This window comes from Papio anubis, chromosome 4 (assembly GCF_008728515.1).
Source record: "Papio anubis isolate 15944 chromosome 4, Panubis1.0, whole genome shotgun sequence".
NCBI lineage: Eukaryota > Metazoa > Chordata > Mammalia > Primates > Cercopithecidae > Papio > Papio anubis.
In genome coordinates this window covers 99,498,531-99,523,230 of record NC_044979.1, presented here as the reverse complement: position 1 = coordinate 99,523,230, position 24,700 = coordinate 99,498,531, and the positions used below count along the sequence as shown (strand labels likewise).

The 24,700-nt window shown below is 41.2% G+C and overlaps 1 protein-coding gene across 1 annotated transcript in view; it reads right to left on the bottom strand.

Annotated features, from left to right (window-relative positions):
• LOC101005808 (beta-chimaerin) overlaps positions 1 to 18,927 on the bottom strand; it is a 90,168-nt gene extending 71,241 nt beyond the window's left edge. The window contains exon 1 of the mRNA XM_017956822.3: positions 18,257 to 18,927. Coding sequence (XP_017812311.2) covers positions 18,257 to 18,442 — 186 coding nt within the window. The 5' untranslated portion in view covers positions 18,443 to 18,927. The remainder of the gene's footprint in view (positions 1 to 18,256) is intronic.
• Between the last annotated feature and the right edge of the window lie 5,773 nt (positions 18,928 to 24,700).

Below are 24,700 nucleotides of genomic sequence, written 5' to 3'. Positions count from 1 at the left end.
CTGGTGGGATTTCTCTAGAATCGACACTAACTTTCTGCTCCATAAGAAAGCGTGGAGAATAACCAAACATACCAGCTGAGAACAACAGACTAAAATGGGAGACAGTTTTGGGTAGCCTATGTCTCTATCTCTTCATTCTGCTCAGATCTCTATCTAGGCTTCGGATCCAGAATAAACCTCTCTTCTCTTCTATTCAAGATTCTTCCCCTTCCTCATAATCCTCCCAAACTGTCGTCAGAGGTATCCAAACCATTGAATGCCTGCTAGAAACTAACAACCCCCAAAATGGACAAGGCAGATCTGGTGCCACATATCCTATCTGGTCCAAGGTTGAGGGTTGGCAAACTGTCCAAGAGTAGTGTGGTATGTTGTCTGCATAGATGGCTACTAAAAATTCCTCCCATCTCTGGTTATGCAAGCCACTCCTCCCATTGAGAGGTGGAATCTAGTTCCTTTGCCTTTGAATCTGGACCAGTCCTGTGATTCGCATTAGGCAAAAAGATATGGCAGAAAATATGCTATAAAACTTCAGAGCTTAGGTCTGCAGAGGCCTTGAGCCACTTTGTAGAGAAGCTGAACTGCTGCTGGAAAGAGAAGTCACATGGAGAGTGAGAATGAGGCACTGAGGATGAGAGACTCTGAAGGGAGGCAGGCCCAGCCAGCCTCCAGCCATTCCAGCTACAATAGCTCAGATGCCAAGTAGGTGAGTGAGGTCACTGATGATTTCTCCGGCCCAGCTGAAATGCCCCAGACAAAACCATGTGAAACAGAGATGAGCCATCTCTGAAAGCCCTGGCCAACATGCAGAATCATCAGTAAATGCTTCTTGATGTTTAAAGTCACTACATTTTGGGGTAATTTGTTATGCAGCCATAGATAACTGAAATGAGTGGGAAATATCATTTACCAGTGTTAGTTACAAAGGGTTAAACAGAATTTATTCTGAAATATAAAAAAGGTATGCATATATAGACTTCAAATATTTACATTGTTAATCCATTTATTTGTTTGTTACAGGGACTCAAGTTTCAAAGACTGTATTACTTTTTCCATCGGCATAAATAAAATGTATAATGGTGATTTCTTTCACAATTCTAAACTACTGGAAGCTTGGAAAGTTGTTCTATAAGCAAAGACTATGGGTAAGTATCTCAGATAAAGCAAAACTTGGAGAAGCCTTATGTGGGAACCATAATATAATGGTAGACACTTTCTCAAGTATTTCCTGCCTTTTCCTGAACTCTTGTTCTAACCAGTTCTTGTCCAGTTCTTATTAGGTTTGACCATATGACCTGCTTTGGGCAATAAAATGTGAGTGGAGGGGACATTAGCCAGTACTGAGTGGGAGCAGGGAGAGCCTTTGTCTCACACCCCTGCCATCTTTCTCACCCTCTCCTCTTTCCTGAGGCCAGCACGTCTCAGATAAGGGCTGCTCCTTCGGCCTAGGTCCTGCAATGATGATAACACAAAAAAGAGATGCAGCCAACCCATGAAAAACATGTGATATAAATCTTTATTATCATGTAAGGCACTGAGACATTGAGGTTGTCTGTAAACAGAGAAAGTAGAACCTATGATGATAGATGTGTGTGCGTGTGTATATATACACACCCACACATATATAGTCATGTATTGCTTAATGACAGAGATACCTTCTGAGAAATGTATCATTAGGTGATTGTCATTGTGCGAACATCATCAGATGTACTTACACAAACCTAGTGTACTTACATGAACCTAGATGGCAGAGTCTACTATGTACCTAGGCTATGCTGTCATATACGTGGTCGGTTGTTGACCAACTTCAGTACTTCTCAACTTATACATCCAAATGGGCAAGATGACCTCTGCTCTCATTCAGTTCTATTTCAGTTAGAAATTCAATGAAATTGAAAGCGATGGGGATTAAGTGGAGAGAATCATAAGAAATGGAATAAATAAGGAAAAACCTAGGCAGCTTTCAGGTCCTAATTGCTAAAAAAAAAAATGGCTGTTTTAAAATGACCTCGTACGTATGCAGTATCAGTGACAATACTGTTTACTTTAGCACTAGTTAGGAGAATGGGTGTGGATACATGCCCAGTATAAATTGACATGAGAACACAGACACAATATATGCATATGACACTCTTGCATGTGGGAAAATGAAATGGTTTAGTGACAGAAATCCACTATGTCAGGCTGTGTGCACACTGAAACCTGGCTGTGGGTGGTGGGAATTAGAAGTATATACTCTGAACCCTCAGAGTGGGATGGTTCAGTTATCAACAGACGATTCTGTTGTTATTTATACAGTCTGGAACTGAAAGAGCCCTTCAAATAACACTAAGCAGAGATAGCAACAACAAATAGAGCCAATCCACCTTTGAAAAAAAGCCCTGGTGTCCATACAGATCAGGTTGAGCTCAATCAACCCTGCACAGAGCAGTCTAATCCTATTTGCTTGGCACGTGTCTACCCTCCCTCCCACATACACCACTATAGCTTTTAGGCCACTGTAACCTGAGATGCACCCATCTGAGTCATAAGAATCTGACTTGATGAGGAGTTACAACTAATACCTTCCTGTTGCTTCTGAGTCATTTCTTTCCTTTCTTTCCAGATTTTTAAATTTGAGATGAAATTCCCATAACATCAAATGAACCATTTTAAAGTATACAATTCAAGGTTCATCCATGTTGCAGTATGTATCAGAATTTCATTCCTTTTTATAACCAAACAATATTCAATTGTATGTATATACCACTGTTTGTTTATCCAAGCATGTGTTGATGGACATTTGGCAGGTTTCTATCTTTTGGCTACCACGGCTTGTTCTGTTATGAACATTTGTATACAAGTGTTGTTTCAGTACCTGTCTTATACCGAGATGTGGAATTTATGAGTTACATGGTAATTCTACTTTTAACTTTAAAAAGAACTGCTAGACTGTTTTCCACAGAGGCTGTACCAATTTACACTTCCACCAGCAATGTATGAAGGTTCTGATTTCTCCACATCCTCACCAATACTTGTTATTTTCCTTTTTTAAAAAAAAATTATAGCCATCCTAGGGTGTGTGAGGTAATATCAATGCGGTTTTGATTGCATTTCCCTAATGACTAATAATGTTGGACATGTTTTCATGTGCTTGTTGGCCATTTGTATATTTTCTTTGGAAAAATATCGATTGAAGTTTCTTGCCTATTTTTTCATTAGATTGTCTCTTGGTTGTTGACTTGTAAGAGCCTTATCAGATATATGACTTTCAAGTATCTTATTCCATTCTGTAGGTTCTCTGTTCACTTTCTGACAATATCCTTTGATGTACAAAAGTTTTGATTTTGATCAGATTCAATTTTCTATGTTTCTTTCTTGCTCATGGTTTTGGCATCATATTTAAGAATTCATTGCACATCCAAGGTGATGAAAACTTGCCATTTGTTTTCTTCAAAGAAATGTTTTCTTTTAAGGTCTTCACTCTAATATTAGGTTGCTGATCCATTTTGAGTTAGTTCATGTAGATGGTGTGAGGTAGCCCAAATCAATTCTTTGGTTTGAGGATCTCCAGTTGTCCCAGCACTATGTAATTGAGAGATTATTCATTCTTTCTCCCATTGAATGCTCTTGGCATACTTGTCAAAAATCAACTGGACATGGATCTCAACAAAAAAATCAAACTTATTTCTTCTATTTAACTGAGGCTTTTTATCCTTTGAGTATCACCTCCCCATGCTAAGAGGGTAAATCTCAAATGTTCTCATCACAGAAAATGTCAAATATTAGGTGATGGATAGGTTAATTAGCTTGATCTAATCATTTCACATTGTATTAAAAAATCATAACATCACTTTGTACCTCATAAATATATACAACTATAATTTGTCAATAAATAATAAAAAACAAAAAAAATAAGTTCTAGTATCTTTCAAGTCAAAAAAATGGAGAAATATAAAATAAAAACTTCTACCAAAAAATCAATTGGCCATAGAGGTATGGGTTTTTTCTTGATTTTGATGACGGGTTTGGATATCACACACCTTGAAAGCAGATTAGCAGTCCTTTGCACTGCATTTTCTCAAACTCCTTTTCCTCTCTGTGCATTTTTTTTTTTTTTTGAGACAGAGTCTCACTGTGTTATCCAGTCTGGAGTGCAGTGGCATGATCTCAGCTTACAGCAACTTCTGCCTCCTGGGTTCAAGAGATTCTCCTGCCTCCCGAGTAGCTGGGATTACAGGCATGTGCCACCATGCGTGGCTAATTTTTGTATTTTTAGTTGAGATGGGGTTTCGCCATGTTGGTCAGGCTGGTCTCGAACCCCTGATCTCAGGTGATCCACCCGCCTCGGCCTCCCAAAGTGCTAAGATTACAGCTGTGAGCTACCATGCCCAGCCTCTGTGCACTCTTTAATTGTTGTTGTATAGTGACGACAAGCAGTGTGCATTCAAGCCCTCTAATCTGTATTATTTTCATTGATTACTGTTACTTTTACTTTTGCCATTGGCTAAAGACTGAATTGCACAAACATTTTGTATCCTATAAATGTTATGTTTGTGAGGTTGTCTTAGGTATACACTACATTTTAGCCACAAAAGAGCATATTTAATGCAGATAAACTACCATCCTATAATCAGTGAAGGGGATGAACCTGGCTAGATTTTGTTGTTTTTCAGAATTTGGAGTTGTGTTCAATGTGTACATAAATTTTTATTTCTAAACATACTGTACTAGGAGTCTTGTTTCTTTAAAAGATAGTTCTGACAGAATGATTTCTTGTCACTAGTATGTGGTTTACAGTCAGACTTCAAGCCTGGTTCAAGTCCCAGCTCCTTCTCTTACTAGGTGGAACTTGAACCAGTTAATTAACCTCCACGAGCCTCAGTTTGCCTGTCTGTAAAATGGAGATAATAACAACACCCTCCACAGAGTTGTGAGAACCTAATGAGATAATGTGCACGGAAATACTTTATAAGGTGCTAGACAAATGTGAGTTACTGTTAGTGTGGCTTTAATTCAACATCCGCAGTGGTTGTTTTACATTATACTTAAGTCATTTATTCAATCAAGAAATATTTCTGATTATATCCCAAGAACCATTCCGGACCATAGGCCCAAAGCTGTGAATAAGAGACACAGGAACCTCACTCATCTACTGAGCAGAAGCAGGACATAAACCAGCAAGCAAATCACTGAGGATGATGATGTCAGACAGCAGAGAGTCATATGGGGGATGTGGATGAAGAGGGCCTGGGTGAGGATGGTCAGCTGAGGAAGACCTTCTTAGAGGGGCAACACTGGAGCCAACACCTGAAGGACAAGAAAAAGCAAGAATGGAAAGATCTCGGGGGGAAGAAGACCCCAGGCAGAGAACACCAAACATGCAAAGTCATTCTAAGGTGAGAATGAACGTGGCAGAGTAAGGAACAGGAAGAAGCCAGTTAAATTCAGTTCAACAATTTTACTGAATGGCTGTTATATACCAGGCAAAGTTCCATCCTAAGTACCCAGAAGACCAGGCTGAAAAAGATTAAGTCCCTGTCACTACATGTCCAGTTTGGCTTCTGGTTTTCTATTCCAATGGCACTCACATATGTGTAAATATTCATGATGACAACATCATGACACAAGACTGTTTAGTTTCTATACAACTAGGGAATTCTCCTTTTTGTCCACTGAAAACCAGTACAGGCAAAACCTCCTTAATTGGCCTGGTATGCAGCAGACTCTCAAGAAACAGTAGGTTTTGTAGAATGAATAATAGGTTAATGAGGCAAATGTCACATTCATTAGCCCTCTGATAGATATGAGGTAAATAGGCATCTCTAGTAATAGACCAGTCAGTGAATCAGTCAAACTAAGATAATAGGAAAACAGTATCTGTGCATCTCCAACATTTGAAGAGGAATTCAAAATAATATTGTGAATAGTTCTAAACAATTGTTTCTACAACGTACAACTGTCTGTTTCTAATATTACTCTCAACAAAGGTTGTTTAATCAGCCAGTAATGGCTATCTAAAACAGAATGTTCCAAAGGGAGATACAAAATATGAAGGGATATTTCCTGAAAACAAAATGACACAGGACAAAAATCACATGATCTCATGGCATAAGAGCAGAGGAAAGAGGTTCCCCAAACAGTACAAAGTAGGTAAAGTTATATTGGCTGTCCATCTTAATATGAGTACAAATGTGTAAAATAGGCAACTGAAATTTAATCTAAGGAAATAGTTGAACATTTGCAAAGATTTAGCCACAAGGATGTTCATTGCAGAGTTGTTTCTAATATGGAAAAAAAAAAAAGAATGAACTTAAACATCTAACCATAGAGGTAGTTAAATTAGTTCCAGTGCATTCATCCAATGAATTGCCACGCAGCCATTAAAAATGATTTTGTTAAAGGTTATTTGGTGATTTTGTTAAAGGTTATATGTTCAGAACAAATTGCTTAAAAAAAAAAAAACACCTTTGAGTTGTCAAATAATAAGATTCTAGGGTTACTTTACGGTTAAGATTTAAGTAGAATGGCATGAATCTCTTGAATCTGCATAGTGTTTATTTCAATAGGTAAAAAATGTAAATGGTTCTCTAGCGACTTCTGGGCGTTGGGGGCTGGTGTGGGGTATGCCTCCTTGGGAACTGCTTCCTGCTTTGGCTAGCGTTGCATGCTGCTCTGTGTCTTACCCCTTCATTGACTGTTCCTTTTCTGCCCACCAGTATCCAAGACAGACATCACCATTATTCCCATATGTTCCACTCTCAAATCTACATATGTTGCAGATTTTACTAGACTAAGAGATAAGGGTGAGGTGAGACCAGGAGGGACAGCTTCGTTAAAGCATCATCTAGCAATCCACTCAAAATTATATGTTAGACACCCGTGTTCTTAAAGCTCTTCAGCCATTTTCATTGACCTTGACTCCCCAACGAAGCTCTAGCCTCTTGCTCTGACCCCTCTGGGCTCCATGTATGTATATTTGTATACTTAACTTAAACATAAATGATATAATGCTTTTTATTTTATTCCTTTCTTTTTAAGACTAAGCTCGGAAGGTTTTTCTTTCTAAATAATCTATATAGGTATTTTTTCCCCCTAAGCAAAGAGTTATCTACCTAGGAGAGAAATTATGCTAAGCCTCTTAGCAGGAAGAAGCCGCTTTTGGATTCTTAAGGTTTTTGGCCTATTATGGTTTTAGATATCTTAAATGCTGGGAAGATATGCACCAGCATATGGCCTTGGAAATCTCTACTAGGTCAGGTACAGATGCTCAACAAATGTTTTCTTAAAACTTTATTGTCTAATTTGTGTACAATGAAGATGTAATATTTAAATGACTTGTAAGAATATGGCAATAAAATATAGAAAAATTTAAAATTTAAGGATACAACAAATATATATTTACACAGATGTAGACATTAGCAGGAAATAGTATCTCTGGTGGATTTCAGAAACCTTTATTATCATCTTTTTTGCTTATCTGTATCCTCTACTTATTATTCAGTGAGCATATTATATAACAGTAAGATCAAAGAGTACATTTTGTTATCATTATTATTAATTTCAATAAGAAGCAATAACCCAATATTAAAGTGTAGCTTAAAAAAAAAGGTTAGGATTGATTGGAATATAAAAGTTTAAGACTCTGGGAATTCCATGAATGTGTGTGCTGTGAGCCCAATACTTAGGAACCTATTTCACTGAATGTACACTGGAAGTTATTTATTCAAATATCATCCCAATTAAGAGAGAATCAGAAGTATTAGAAATTTGTTGGTTTATATTCACATGATTGGTTAATAATTTAGGGGACAAATGGTGTAGTCTATAGTCTCTCTTTGGAGAATTCAAATACTTTTTTGGGGGTGTCACCAGGCACAATCCTTGCAAGTGCATGAGACCAAATGCCATTAAGAATCAGAAGGCACGGCTGCCTCTCTTTAGTCCAGGGTCAGGGTGCCTTTCACATAGCCATGCTGGGGACAACAGGGACTGTAATGAAACTCCAAGGTCAAAACTATACCTTAACAAAGGCTTATTGAGCACCTATATGTTGGCAGCATTTTTCCCATCAATATTCAAGCATAATATTCAAATAATCAGTATTGAAGCATAAAGTCAATATTCAAACAAAATATTCAAATATAAGCATAGGTATATAAAAGCCAATTTACCTGCTTTTAAAAATGTGGATAGGTACTGGGGTCCTTGACATGCTGCCTAGTCTTAATGGTCAAAGTGTGGTCTCTGGACCAGCAGCCCAGCATCTCTGGGAGCTGCTGAGAGATGCAGAATCTTGAACCCCAGCCCAGTCCTACCCAATCAGAATATGCCCTTTCAGGAGATTCCCAGGGCTGGAGGGAATGCAAAGGTTTGGGGTGTGCCTCTCTATTATTCTATGGTCTCCAACTTGAAGCATCACTCCAGGGCTTGCCATGCATGCTGCATGCTGCATTTGTGTTTACAGGGCAGATGTTGCATCTTTAGGGCAAGCAAAATCTAGTGAGAGAAGCCTGCTTCATTCCATACCTTAGTTAAAATTCTGGGCTGATTATATCCTAGAATCCAACTTTCACCCCTCCTCATGATCCAAAACATGAAAAAATAAAAAAAAATAAAAAAAAGAAGGCTCCTCCAACAGCACTTAGAGAGGCATGAATAATTTTTTTTTCTCAGCTTAATGACTTATTTGGCTGCTGCTGGAAGTTTTATCCACTCCAGCTTGAAGAAAAGTGCTTTGTCTGAATTCTCAGACTGGTGGTTCTTAACCTATGGCCTGTATCAGAGTTAACCAGAGGGCTTAGTAAAATGTAGTCATGTACTGCATAATGACTTTGGTCAATGACAGACCCCATATACCATGGTGGTCCCATAAGATTATGATATTATAATTTTAACTGTACCTTGTCTGTGTCTAGATATATTTGATACACAATACTCACTATTGTGTTACAGTTGCCCCCAGAATTCAGTACAGTACCATGCTGCAGAGGTTTGTAGCCTAGGAGCACTAGGCCATACCACAAAGCCAAGGTATGCAGTGGGCTCTACACCCAGTTTGTGTAAGTACATTCTATGGTGTTTGCACGATGACAAAATTACCTGATGACACACTTCTCAGAATGTATCCCTGTTACTAAGCGACATGTGACTCCCACAGTATCTGACTCAGAAAGTCTGAGCTGGGACCCAAGCATTTGCATTTCCAACAGTTCCCAGGGGATGAGAAGCTGTTGGTCTCTGGTCCAGAGCCCACGCTTTGGAAATCACTCTCCTCTCCTAAACCATTCACTTTTGGTTTCTCTCATTTGGCCCTTAAAAAATAATTGATGAACAGATGGATATGTTTACTGGCTTCTATTTTTCATTCTCTCACTATGATCTGGTTGGTTTTTGTTTGTTTTTGTTTTTTGAGACAGGGTCTCGCTCTGTTGCCCAGGCTGGAGTGCAGTGGTACAATCTTGGCTTACTGAAGCCTTGACTTTCCAGGCTTAAGCTATCCTCCTAACTCAGTTCCCGAGGAGCTGGAACTACAGGGGAATGCCATCATGCCTGGCTAATTTTTTGTACTTTTTGTAGAGATGGGGTTTTGCCATGTTGCCCAGGCTGGTCTCAAACTCCTGTCCTCAAGCAATCTGCCTGCCTTGGCCTTCCAAATTGCTAGGATTACAGGCATGAGCCACTGTGCCTGGCCTGTTAATATCTTTTGCAAATACTGTACATGACAAGTTTCTGAGGGAAAGGACTATGTCTTTAGACCTGTGGTGACCTCCTCCAAAAGATATATTCAACCCCAGTACCCGTGACTATGGCCTTGTTTGGAAATAGGGTCTTGACAGATGTAATAAAGTTAAGATGAGGTCATACTGGATTAAGATAGGCCCTAATCCAATGACAGGATTCCTTATAGGGAAAGAGGAATTTGTACACAGAGACCCGCAAAGAAAATGCCATGTGACAATGGAGGCAGAGATCGAAATGAGGTAGTCAAGGACTGCTGGCAACCACCGGAAACTAGGAAGAGGCCAGAGAAGATCCTCCCCTAGAGCCTTCAGAGACAGCATAGCCCAGAAAATACCTTGACTTCTGACTTCCTGCCTCCAGAATTGAGAAGAAAAAAAAAAAAAAAATCTGTTGTTCTTTCTAGATCAGGCAACTCTACAACCAGGTTTGTCCACGACCCTTCTGGTTTATTCCTGTATATCTCATTTCACTCTAAAAAATCTGTATCCATTAAATAGTCACTGTAATATAAATAATCACTTATGGTCAAGACAAGGAAAATACACTGGTACTTCCTACCTCCGTGACCTTGGTTCTTGCCAACTCCCTTCAGCCCAGTACTTTCCAGTTGTACACATTTTTCAAATCCCATTTCACTCACAAGACTTTCCTTGACCCTAAATGCCCTTCTTGGGTTTCCAGACCTTATCACAATAGAACATAAAGCAACTATGACTTTGTATTCTATTTCTTTGTGTACACATCACTTTTTGCCAAAGTGTAACAAAAAAAATATCTCCCCCCACAGCATGTAGCACTGTGCATTTTGCATTATAGGGACATGATAAGTGTTGGCTGACTTAAACACCGAATGAAAGAAATAGCCCTAAATAAAGCACTCCTGCCAGTAAGAGCTGATCCCTCTGATGGAAAAACTATATCCACACAAGAAATCCTTTTGGTAACCATTTTCTGGAATGTCTTTTTATACACTAGGAGTTACAGAGCTGTCGCCAACAGAGGAATGCCGTAGCTACAGCCTCCCAGTTGTCAGCTCTAGTTCCACACAAACATTTTTCTTCTGGTTGCAGCAGACAAATTATAGGTCCAGAGAAAAACATAATTATATTCCAAAAGGCCAGGGACAGCTGCTGAAAATACCCTAACGATGAACAAAACAACAACGAGAGATAAACCAGGATTACCCGTGATGCACAGCTAGTCCAAAATAATCCAGGGATCATTATAAAATGATTTCACATCTGTTGTCCTCTGTTCTTCAGTCTAAAACTATGAAATACGGGTCTGCCAGGTACAGCTAAATCAATCACATTTTCCATATGTATTTACTAATGATGTTGATTCCTTCCAGCCCATACCCACACTCCCATTGTATTTATGGCTTAGTAGGCAAGTACAATGTAGATTTCTGAGTTAGGATCTTTTAATTGGCCAACCTTGAAAAGCTCCATTTCTTTCTGGGTTACCCGGATCAGCAAACTTGGAGACAAATTATGGGGAGAGAGCAGTGGGTAGAGTTCATAGCTGACAGCAGGAAGAGAATAGCAAACAATACTAGACTAGACTAGAAAAGGTATTAGCCTTGGGCTATCCCTTGAGGGAACTTGGAGACCTGAAGAATGCCAATAGTCTATTGGGACATCACCGTATTATAGCAAGACATATCATTCATGCTTCCGGGTGAGGAAGTTATGACTGAATGTTTCACCCTAGGAATAGCTATGGAATTTCACAGTGAGACACACCATGGAAAGGCAGGGTATCAAAGGAACCACAGAAAACTGGTTCACAACTTAGACCCCATACTCATACTGGCAGTGAAAAAAAACAGGGAAGGTGGTTGAACACTAGGAAGGGATTCATAAGGAGATTCTTTTGATCAACTCAGCTGTGAGTCCCTAAACCCTAAATCCTGCAGAAATGGAGGGCACTTAACTGAAGTTGAGACCACCTGAGCCATCTTAGGGTGCGATCCCAAGGCTGTCAGCCTGCAGGATGAGATGAGAGGGCCCTATCTGGAAAGCAACAGCATTTCCACCTAACAGCATTTCTCAAAATCAGGACCATCTGGAAGGTCAAGGGACTTGAAAAAAGAGTTCTTTGTTGGAAAAGCAGGGGCTGACGGGAGGGTGGCCACTGTGCATTGCTAAGGTGGCCCTGTGGCCCTCCTCCCTGATTGCTCAATACAAGTGTTGAATGGTCTCAGTTCATGACTGTTGGCCTGGTGAAATCATGACTACCCCTACCCCATTCACTCCCACTTTCACTGTCCGGTTTAGCAGACAGTTTAGAAGAAGCTATATCGCCACCTATGTATTTCTTCTGTTGCAAGAACTGCAGTCAGAGGGGTCTAGTGGAACAACCTAAGAACCCACAAATGTGCCCACCATGCCCAGTAAGTGTGAAGCCTTCTTGGGATGGTATCAGTCAAGGAAGAACTCTCCCTGATCTTTGCATCCCTACCCTATGGGCAGTGAGCTAAGGAACAAGGGTGAACGAAGTATGAGGGAAGAAGCTGATCTCATCCCTTGCCAGGCAGCCGGCACCCTCCCTAAGTTAGCTGTGGCTGAGGGAGGAGAGATTTAACTCTATAATCCAGTTTGGATTTTCTAGTATTATTCAGGACTAGGAATTCTGAATTGCCAAAATACGCCTGCGTTTTGAGATTGAAAGTGATGGTAGGGCCTTCTATTAGCTACAAGTGGCTAGAAAAGTCAGGGGGCATGACAGAGCATTTATCCGAGGAGCAGGGGCAAAACTTCCCTAAATGTAAGGATTTTAATTGGACAGTTGCACTTTGATCATATTCTATGAGTCGTGGGTGTTCCCTATACCAGGTATGCTTACTGGTTAGGCTTGGGGGCAGATTCTCTGCCCCCTAGCTACTCTCCCTTTCTTACTTGCCAGCAGGTCCCTGACTAGGCTTAGGCAGCAACATGCAAGGATCCCAGGAATTGACTAAGGACAGTCCAAGCCAATTATGGCTCCTTGTTCACTTTGTCCATGATTGGCCTACAGGAGGGCATGGGACAGAGCAGTGAGGGAAAGTCAGCTGGGAAGAGGCTTTCTCCTATAAAGGGAGGGATGGAGAAGTCCCTTTTTTTTTTTTTTTTTTTTTTTTTGCTATCACCTTTCTTACCCTCTGCTTAGGACATTGTTACATGATGCCTCTGTTAAGTTAAGCTTGGCCTAAAGCTGCCTGCATACATATTTTAAGTTTGGCCTAAACGTGTCTCATCTCCACACACACTGAATGGTAATCTACTCTGATGCGTAAACAGACTTTTTGATGTGTAAACCACTCTTGTAGCTGAGCTTCAGCCAACCAAAGGTGGCCAGTTGTTTAAAGCAGGCTCAAAAAAGGCCACGGCCGAGCTGTAACCAGCCCCGCTATCACCAATCCAGCTGTTTCTGCACTTCACTTCCATTTTCTGGGCATCACTTTCTTTCTGTTGTCCATAAATGTTATCTGACCACGTGGCAGCTCCGAGTCACTCAGAACCTATTCTGGTTCTACGGGCTGCCTGATTCTAGAATCACTCTTTGCTCAACTAAACTCCGTTAAATTTAATTTGTCTAAAGCTTTTAACACCTGTGATGGAACAGCAATCTTTCTGTGCACTTGTTGACCAAATCAAGGGGGCAGGCCATGTAGTGGGGCTGGCAGAGGGGCAGTGAAAAGAGCCTGGGTCTATGACAAAACCATCAGCTCCAACACATCCTGAAACCACCATGTCTCTTGGCCTTTCTCTTCAGGAAACAACAAATGCCCTGCATGGTTTAAATCTTTTAGCTGGACTCTGTTATTCAACAAAGATTTGCTACCTTTAAACTCTAAGAAAATATTAAGCAATATATCCTATGCAAAGCCTGTTTCTTCTAAGTACAATAGAAATGACTTCCTAAAGGGGAGCATCCTAAAGTGGATTTACCTTTTCTCCTTGGAAGAGTGTGCTTATATTCTTCACAGAGGTCTTATACTGCCAATTAATTATAACACAAACAGCATATGAAAGCAAAGATATAGCTATGAAGCTTAAATAGTTATATGCTAATTACACAAGGGTTCCTATATATAATAAAGTCCATATATAGCACAAAAGTACACCATATTGTTAGATACATTTCCAAATGTATATGTAATGTAAACATCTAAAATTAATCTAGTCACAATGAATATAAAAATCAAATTTCTACCTTACAATTCTGTCTAAGTCTGTACTAGGACCCACTCAAGTCCTGCTCTCAAAGCTTTAGTATAAAACTCAATCACGTTTTCCAGGGAACTGAACCTTGAACACATATTCCAGGGAACTGAACCTTGAAGTATGGGTGTGCGTATGTGTGTGTATGTAACTCATGCTTTGTTCCAAAAAGTGTAAGATGGGCAACCTGTGATGTTGCTTGTCAAAGGTCATCAATTTCTCAACTTATAAAGTAGATTGTATATAATTGGTATCAGATATCAAAATGAACCAAAAACAACACAAACAAAAGAGCCTCTAAATTTAGCTCCCGCCATCTCTTACTGTTAGTTTCAAAGCAGATCAGAAATGCTTTTAGACTATTTCACTCTTACTACAATACCACCTGATTCTAAAAAGACTGATATCTCTTCTTTTACTTATTTGGTTAAATGCATAGCTATTTCAGATAAGTGTCTGCCAACTTCCAAACGACTGGGGCAAAAACTAGGCTCATTCTAGAATTTTCTGAAGTGGTCTGAGTATATGTAACCACATATTATTGCTCTTGGAGAACGCTAAACAAGATACTTGTGATATGCATAGGGCAAGAGGCAATAAACCCTTGAAAACAGTCAACTATGGTAAAGATTGGGAGGTGGTGACCCACCCATTTCTGCTTTCTCTTGAGCAGTAGCCAGTTACAGTCCCCACTCAATGAAAATGCAAGTGGAAATGATGTGCTACTTCCAGAACTGGCCCATAGAAACCTCCCTGACGTGGCCCAGCGAGACTCATTTTCCAGCTGACCGGAACAGCCTCTCAGGATTTACATCATTGTGTCTCCAACTCTGGTCTCAGAACCTTTTTATATTCTTTATTTAGGGCCCCAAAAAGCTTTTGCTTCTGTGGGTTGCGTCTGTTTATACTTACCAAGAAAACTTCAGAATATTAATACATTAGAAACATAAAAATATAAATTTTATAGGCCCTACACGCTAATATAAGTAGTTTTTAAATAAAAATTAACCATATTGGCTCAAACAAAAAAATGACAAAAGTAGCATTATGTCACATTTTTGCAAATCTCTTTGTTATCTAACTTGATAGAAGACAGTTGGATTCTCACATCTGGTTCTATATTTCACTTGTTATGTTGTGTTGGTTGAAGAATAAGAAAAAAAAAAAAAAAAACAAAAACTAGGCTTCTGCAGAGACACAGTTGGAAAAGGAGAGCCTTGTAGAAACGGTCTGAATTTGAAATGGTCCCAGGGAACCCAGGGTTCTTGGGTCTACTTTGCGAGCCAGTGATTTAGAGAGAGAGCCATATGATGTTAGGAGTCTGGGTTCCTAAATGACCACAAACAATGCAACCCAACCAGAAACATCCCTACTGGACCATGATGCAAGTGGGAAATGACCTTTGACTGCATTAAGCCACTAAGATTTGGGAATGTGTGTTATAGCATCTGGCATTATTCTAATTAAAACGCTTACTCATGTGGTGGTAACCCTGTGCCAGGTCTGTTTAAGCACTCTACTAACTCATTCACTCCTCTCTACAATCCTGCCAAGTTGTTGCTACTATAGTTCCCATTTTAGAGATGAGGAGACTGAGGCAGAGAGAGATTAAGTGAATTATCCAAAGTCATACAACTAGTAAACGAGTCTAGCTAGCTCCAGAGTTTGTGCTCCCAAGTGCTCCCAATTACTTTGTCATGCTGCCTATAACCTTACCCAAATATTTCTCATCACCATCTTGCACCACCTATTCCAAACATGTCACATAAACATGAATAAAAAATGGCCGGGTGTGGAGATTCACGCCTGTAATCCCAGTACTTTGGGAGGCCAAGGAGGGTGGATCATGAGGTCAAGAGATCGAGACCATCCTGGTCAACATGGTGAAATCCTATCTCTACTAAAAATACAAAAATTATCTGGGCATGGTGGTGCGTGCCTGTAGTCCCAGTTACTCAGGAGGCTGAGGCAGGAGAATCGCTTGAACCCAGGAGGCTGTGGTTTCAGTGAGCCAAGATCGCACCACTGCACTCCAGCCTGGTGACAGAGTGAGACTCCATCTTAATAAAAAAGAATAAAAAATATACACTTGCACTAATAGCTCGCTTGCTCAACAAATACATGAGTTGCAACCAGTTTGGATGGGAGTTAGTAGGGGATAAACGGGAGAAACGCAGTTACCAAAGACTATGAAATCGAGGTAGTAGAGTGGACGGAGATGTGGTAGGCAGAATTTCAGATGCTCCCTATGACTGATTTGGCCACCTAAGGTTACTCCCCTGATTATGCCACATGACATTATGTTACATGATTATGTTATATGGTAAAAAGAATTCTGCAGATGTAATCATTCGACCTAAAGACAGGGAGGTGATCTGGGTGGATAATCATGAATCCTTCATTATTTATGTAGTTTAAGACAGAGTCTTACTCTATTGCCCAGGCTAGCAGTACAGTGGCACGATTTCAGCTCACTGCAACCTCTGCCTCCCAGGTTCAAGAGATTCTTGTGCCTCAGCCTCCCAAGTAACTGGGATTATTGCATGTGCACCATACCCAACTAATTTTTGTATTTTTAGTAGAGACAGGGCTTCCCCATGTTGGCCAGGCTGGTCTCCAATCCTGACCTCAAGTGATCTACCCACCTCGGCCTCCCAAAGTGCTGGGATTATAGGCATGAGCCACTGCACCCAGCTGGATAATCATGAATCCCTTTAAAAGCAGAGAGTTTTCTCCAGCTGTGGGCAGAAGGAGACGTCAGAGAGATTCAGAGTGTGAAAAAGACTTGACACTGGCGGATGGACGTGATGACGGAGGGACCATGTGAGAAGAAAGACGGGAGCCACTGGGAGCAAAGGCCAGTCCCCAGCAGACAGCCAGCAAGGAAGTAAGGAGCTCAGATCTACAAACTCAAGGAACTGAATCCAGCCAATAACTTGAATGAGATTGGAAGTGCATTCCTCCCCAGAGCCCTCAGATAAGAGTCTGCCTGGTCCATGCCTAACTGGGCCTTGTGATACTCTGAGTGGAGAACCTGGTTGAGTCTGCTGGACTTCTGACCTACAGAACTGAGTGAATATCTGAGTGTTGTTTTAACCTGTGAAGTTTATGGTGATTTGTTACACAGCAATAGAAAACTAGTAGTGAAGGTAACTCCAGAGAGACTGGATATGTCTCATGTCATTTGCTTAAGCAAGAATGCCTTTGCTAGGGTTAAAGATCATGGAAGGAATCTAGGGGCAGTTGTCACTACTTCAAGCAACTAATGGCAAATAACCCTAAATACCAGCAAGTTCTCCTATACCAACAAAAATAAATATATAAAAGAAACTCAAACCACACATTTCCTTATAAATACTTCCACTTTACCACTGGCAACTTTAACCTAGTAGTCCGTAAGTGTTTATTATTATTAACCATAGAAAAGGTAAGATATTTCTGAAGGCAACATTTTTGATGCAAAAATCCCAATGTCCTACAATCCATTAACCTCTCTTGCAGTCCACTCTTTTTTTTTTTTTTTTTTTTTTTTGAGACATAGTCTCACTGTTGCCCAGGCTGGAGTGCAGCGGCAGGACCTCGGCTCACTGCAGCCTCCACCTCCCCGGCTCAAGCAATTCTTCTGCTTCAGCCTCCTGAGTAGCTGGGATTACAGGCATGCCTCACCATGCCCAGCTAATTTTTGTATTTTTAGTAGAGACCAGGTTTCACCATGTTGGCCAGACTGGTCTTGAACTCCTGACCTCGTGATCCATCCACCTTGGCCTCCCAAAGTGCTGGAATTACAGGCATGAGCTACCACGCCCGACCCACAGTCCACTCTTATAAAGAAGTTCTGATAAGTCCCAAGAGCTAAACACCACATTCATGCACATACCCTGTAAGATATGTGCAATAGATTCTCAGGGGTTTAATTGTTTTATATCAGTACAAATTAATTTATTTCAAGGGAGACATATACATGTATTTGAAAGTACATTATATCAATATAATAATTAACTTTTATATACAGTATTGCTCTTCCTTTAAAAAAACATAGCCTTCTTACAATATAAGAAGTAGAAAAAATAAGATTACACCAAGGGAAAAGTCAGAACACCTACCCAAATATCCCACTTCTGCTACAGTTAGGTCTAAAGTTCCTAGAAGCTAAAGAAGATTCTTAGGATCCATAAGATAAGTGGAAACCAGTTTCTGAGAGGAATTTTTCCCACGACTCTTGGAGAAGTCTCTTTTATGGACTGTATTACTCAGTACAGGCTAGGGCATGCTGCAGGGTCAAAAGATCCCAAAACCTGAGTTACTTATATCTACCAAGATCTATATCTCACTCGTGCTCCACATCCTCTGTTCCTTAGCTGGGGGTCTGCTCCGTGTCTCCTCCCTCTGGGACTCAGCTGGCAGCAGCCACCAACTTGAATGCTGCTGTTTGTGGTAGTGGGAGGAGAAGACAGCTCTGGGCGTCTTGCACAGGCAGACAATGCGCTCATCTGGAAACGTACATCATCTCCTTTCATACTTTACTGGTCTGAAGTGCCATATGGCCTCACCCAACCGCAGAGGGGCTGGGTCTTACATCCTATCATTGCTAGAGGGAAAGTGAATGAGTGAGATCTCTCAGTCAACACCAATGGCTGTCATAGAGATGGTTGTTAAGGGTGTGAAACAGTCCACATCACAATCAACAGTGTGTGAGTCACCTACATCCACTGCTTGTCAAATATCTTGATGTAGGTGCAAAGCACCAAGCCGAAGCTCGGTCAGGTAAATACTATAGTAGGTGGGGCCAGAATCCACAGGCCCCAGGATGCAGCTCTGTCAGCCTTGATCAATATAAAGACAAAATCCTCCAGGAACGGGCCTCCAGGGCCCAGAGGGTAAAGGAGGTGAGGGAGGGTGGGTGTCTGACCAGACTGTGCTGAACTGCAAAGCACCTGCCCCATCTGAAGGCAGCAGGGTGGACGAGGCAGCACTTACTTTGGTTAAAAACTGGTTGCCATATGAGGCTGTGAACTTTGGCCTACCAGATTTTTTTTTTTTTTTTTTTTTTAAAGAGAAACTAGAAATCCAAATGTTGTAAAATCTCTAAAATTAAAAATATTTTTAAAAACAACGTACAAACCAGTCAAAACATGTCTGCCAGCCAGATGTGGCCTGTGCATTGCCAATTCATGGAGAAAGTCTAAGCTGCTGACTATTCAGAGAGTCAACGGTTGTGACAATTGACTGAGCAGAAGGTAGTGCTGATGTTCCCTCGGGGGAGGCCACTGAAAGTGGGATGTCACCTAACTCCAACGGGGGAAATGAAAGCAAATGCCATCTTGTTTGTGGCCCTCATACTGAAATCACTGCTGAAGATGTCCTGGTTCTACAGAGACCAAATTCCTATCTATATATATAAACTAGGGAGATCAAGGGTGTTCCCTGTGTATTTCTCTATGTCCCCAGCATCTTGAACAAACCCATAAATGGAAGGTACTCAAAAAAGATATGTTAAAGCAATGTGGGAGGTTGCACGGAACTAATTTAAAACCTATTTCTGCAGAAGAACATGTCTGACGGCCTTTATTTCACCCAGAGACACCAAAAAATAACTTCTTCTTCAGGACATTCTAGACAACTGTAAATCACTTACTTTGAACAATACTTCAGTGCTAAACAATGGACCTCTACTACAGTGGGTTTTCTGCCCTATAAACAAACAATTTCTATAGTGGCAAATTAGGCAACCTCATGTTGTCCCCAGGTAGCCCGCCATGAGTGGGAGGCAGAAGAATGGTCCTTTCCACGCAGCTATGAGTGGCAAGGACGTGGGGCTGAGAGGTAGCCGCCAGGTAAGACCTGACATTTGAGCCAAAAAGGATGCAGCTACAAGTGAGGCACGGACCACAAACCAGCCTGTGGCCAGGATATGGGATGTCTCAATGGATGCCGGCAGAGAGAGGTGACAATTCCTGAAGTCCCATGGAAAGGAGATGTAAGCCCAGGGGGAAGTGGGGAGAGGGAATCCCTGCACTGGCTGAATTTACTCTAAATTGACAAAGACTATGATATTGCCATTAGGCAGAATGGAAGCTTGAGATGGAAATTAAAATGAATTAAAAGGCAAATAAAGTGGCTACTTTCCACTTTCAGTTTTAGCCTGAGATTTCGTCCTTCCCGGAGAACTGTTGCTGGCCAGGTTTTCTAGGAAGCAGACTCTGAGGCCAGTAGCATGCACAGGAAGCAGGACTGGGCAGGGGTGGGTGTGGCAAGGCAGTCTCAACAAAAACCCCAGCTGACCCCAAGGCATTCTGAAGTGTGGCTGGTCCTTCAGACTTGTCCCAAATTGCCGCAAAGAAGCTGAGCTTTTATACCCTCAGGTTACACAGTCATTGGATGTGGGCTTTGGACAACACAGCTTCCTTCAGCTGGGGGCTTCTGCCCGCAGCCTGCCCAGCAGCTGGGGGAATGAGCTCCTCAGTCCTGCGGGGCGCAGCGGCAGTGCATTCCAGCAGCCACTGACTGTCAGGGGAGACAAGTCTGGCCATCACTGGGCTGGGACATAAGCATGAAATAAATGTCCCCGTCATTTCCTTCTTTTCTCCACCCCGGGTGCTAACATTCTATGAATATGGGAATTGAAAGCATTTCCTTGGTGTTCTTAATTCAGCTGAAATATTTTCTACAGCAATTCATATAACGCTTTGATAGGCAAGGTTTGGTACGAACAGACCAACATCAAAAGCAGCCTGAAGAAGGAAGCAGAATTAACAAGTCAAGTGTGTAAAAAGGAGCTGTAACGGTGTAAATTACGAAGCACACCCATAACATGGAAGCTTTTTCTCTATTTTTCATTTGCATTTGCCTCACTTCTCCCAAAGTGTGCTCTTCAGAACATTAGTTTGAGAGACGTCCAGCATTGAAAGCTTTCCATGGGCAGACAAAAGCGGGAACCACTCAGCCTTTAGCCCCTTTGGGAGATTTCTGGGGTATGCGAGCCCACTGAGAAGTCCTGTGAAAAAGAAGCCTGGTTAGCTTTGTAAGATGCAAATTTATCTGACTGCAGGTATCAGCCCTGACATCTCATGGAAATACCACATGATTCCAAAGAGTTTATTTATGTAAAGCAAGCAGTTTACTAAGTTGTTTTGCTTTTCTAAGTAAATACTCCTTTTTTGAAAACATCAGCAACGGTTTCTCTGACTATATACATATATTTAATTTGTGAAGGAAAATCTCAGCTGCGGCTACTTTGCTCAGAGAGCAGTCAGGGAGAGAGGCCATCTATTAGATCTGAAAAATGACTAAAATTTGACCTTGATCATGCAGGAAACATCAGAGTCAGAGACTTCATTTTTTAACCATGATTCTGGAACTACCTTAACAATTAGTAGTATACCAGTGGCTGTAATTGACAGCACACCTGGCGGTGCCCGCTGCTGCACCTATGTGTATTTCATATGTATCAGGCCACTCAAAGGGCTGCTTAAAGCTCAGGCTGAAAGAGCTTCCACGCCCAACCTTCCATCATTCTTTTAAAAAGGATCCATTATAATAAAAAGTGCTAAAATCATCCTTAAAAGTAACACATGTGACCCTGAAGAGAAAGTCATTTTAAAAAAATCCTCACTTGGAAAACTAACACAAATACGTGAATTCTGACCATGTATACTTGCTAATTTAAACCGAGTACAGATATTTCAAGGGAGAACTCTACACATGTTTCTATTATAGTGGGGGAATTTTATGTCCTTATGTGGCATAAAAATATACCCATATTCAGTGATTTCCATGTTAACAGTCACCAAATATGTGTCTGGAAGTTCTGTGCGTAGCTTGCCTGACAGCATTTCAGTAGAAAACGCTGTCTGCTTTCCTCAAGTCCCTTGAATCTTCCCCTCTGAAAGAGAAGATCACAATACATATGGGTTGGTGTTCAAATAGCTTTTTAATGTGGCCATGGCAAGGACGGGGGTGCTTTCACACAAACCATTGGCCAGCACCTTCCCATGTGACTTACATTCACAGGCATGTGGCTGCCTTCATGGACATTTACATACATTCTATCTCAGACGTTTATGAGCCTTTCTCCCACTTTCTCCTCAAGCAGCTATTCTTAATTTTCAGCTAGCCTTCTCTGAGCTAGAATGTTCCTGCCAAAAGAAGTCATTGGATGAATCCCTTTGGAGATGAAGAAATAAAGCAGGAGGAGGTGCAGGCATCAAGGAGCTTTGGTTGTCCCAGCAGTGACTTCTCTTATGTGTGGTTAGGGCAGCAGGTGCAAGACTACTTGAAACCCAATCATTTTTAGCTAGTAGCCTCACCTGCCTCTATGCACAGAACTTTTTACCAGCTCTGCCCTGACTTTTACTTCCTTCCAGAGCTGTTTCCCTGAGGACACTTCTGAGATGCATTAAAGCAGCCCAAAGGCAGGAAATGGGGGGTAATTTTTAATCTGGGGAGTCTGTCCTTGGATAGGCTGAAGATCTGAACAGTCCCAGCAGGGCAGACTCTGTTGTGGACTCTCAGACAGGCTGGCTTCAGATCAACCTCTGGTGCTGGGCAGGAGAAATGAACTTGAGTTGACCTTCAGTGAAAGTACAAGAAAGGTGTTGGTACCAAGGATATGAACAGATACTTCTCAAAAGAAGACATTTATGCAGCCAACAGACACATGAAAAAATGCTCATCATCACTGGCCATCTGAGAAATGCAAATCAAAACCACAATGAGATACCATCTCACACCAGTTAGAATGGCCATCATTAAAAAGTCAGGAAACAACAGGTGCTGGAGAGGATGTGGAGAAATAGGAACACTTTTACACTGTTGGTGGGACTGTAAACTAGTTCAACCATTGTGGAAGACAGTGTGGCAATTCCTCAAGGATCTAGAACTGGAAATACCATTTGACCCAGTGATCCCATTACTGGGTATATACCCAAAGGATTATAAATCATGCTGCTATAAAGACATATGCACACGTATGTTTATTGCGGCACTATTCACAATAGCAAAGACTTGGAACCAACCCAAATGTCCATCAATGACAGACTGGATTAAGAAAATGTGGCACATATACACCATGGAATACTATGCAGCCATAAAAAAGGATGAGTTCACGTCCTTTGTAGGGACATGGATGAAGCTGGAAACCATCATTCTCAGCAAACTATCACAAGAACAGAAAACCAAACACCGCACGTTCTCACTCATAGGTGGGAATTGAACAATGAGAACGCTTGGTCACAGGAAGGGGAACATCACACATCAGGGCCTGTCGTGGGGTGGGGGAAGAGGGGAGGGATAGCATTAGCATTAGCAGATATACCTAATGTAAATGACGAGTTACTGGGTGCAGCACATCAACATGGCACATGTATACATATGTAACAAACCTGCACGTTGTGCACATGTACCCTAGAACTTAAAGTATAATACAAAATTTAAAAAATAAAGGAAAGGTGTTAGTACCATCTGCTTCTCTAGATTAGAGTTTTTCTTTCCAAATTTAATTGTGGTTGAAAAACCCATATAGCCGGGTGTGGTGGCTCACGCCTGTAATCCTAGCACTTTGTGAGTCCGAGCCGGGTGGATCACCTGAGGTCAGGGGTTCAAGATCAGCCTGGCCAATGTGGCGAAATCCCGTCTCTACCAAAAATACAAAAATTAGGTGGTGGGTGCCTATAATCCTAGCTACTCAGGAGGCTGAGGCAGAAGAATTGCTGGAACCTGGGGGTTGCAGTGAGCCAAGATAATGCCACTGTACTTCAGCCTGGGCAAAAGAACAAAACTCCATCTCAAAAAAAAGAAAAGAAAAGAAAAGAAAAAACCCGATATAATCTAAAATTTATCATCTTAAGTGTTTTAAGTGTGCAGTTCAGTAGTGTTAAGCATATTCACATTGTTGTACAACCGATCTCCAGAACTTTTTCATCTTGCAAAACTAAAACTTGTTGAACCACAATTCCCCATTTCCTTCTCCCTTCAGCCCCTAACAACCATTCTGCTTTCACATTCTGTTGCTGTGAATTTGACTGCTTTACATATCTCATATTAAGACAGTATTTGTCCTTTTGTGACTGACATATTTCACTTAGCATAATGTCCTCAAAGTTCATGCAAGTTACAGCACGGGACAGGGTTTCCTTCCTTTTGAAAGCTAAAGTATGTTCCACTGCATGCCTATACCACATTTTCTTTATTCATTCATCCATCCATAGACACTTGAGTTGCTTCTACCTCTTGGCTATTGGAATAATACTGCTATGAACATAGGTATACAAACTTCTCTTCGAGATCCTGCTTTCAATTCTTTTGGCTATATACCCAGAAGTGGAATTGTTAGATCATATGGTGATTCTATTTTTGTTTATTTGAAGAACTGCCATATTGTTTTCCATAGCAGCTGCACCATTTTACATTCTCAGCAGCAGTGCACAAGGCTTCCAATTTCTCCACATCCACACCAACACTTGTTACTTTCTCTTTTTTTAATGGTAGCTATCCTAATAGGTGTGAGATAATTTTTTTTTTTTTGAGAAGGAATCTTACTCTGTCACCCCAGACTGGAATGCAGTGGCATGATCTTGGCTCACTGCAACCTCCGCCTCCCAGGTTCAAGCGATTCTTCTGCCTCAGCCTCACGAGTAGCTGGGATTACAGGTGTGTGTCACCATGCCCGAATAATTTTTGTATTTTTAGTAGAGATGGGGTTTCGCCATGTTGGCCAGGCTGGTCTGGAACTCCTGGCCTCTCAAAGTGCTGAGATTACAGGCCTGAGCCACCGCACC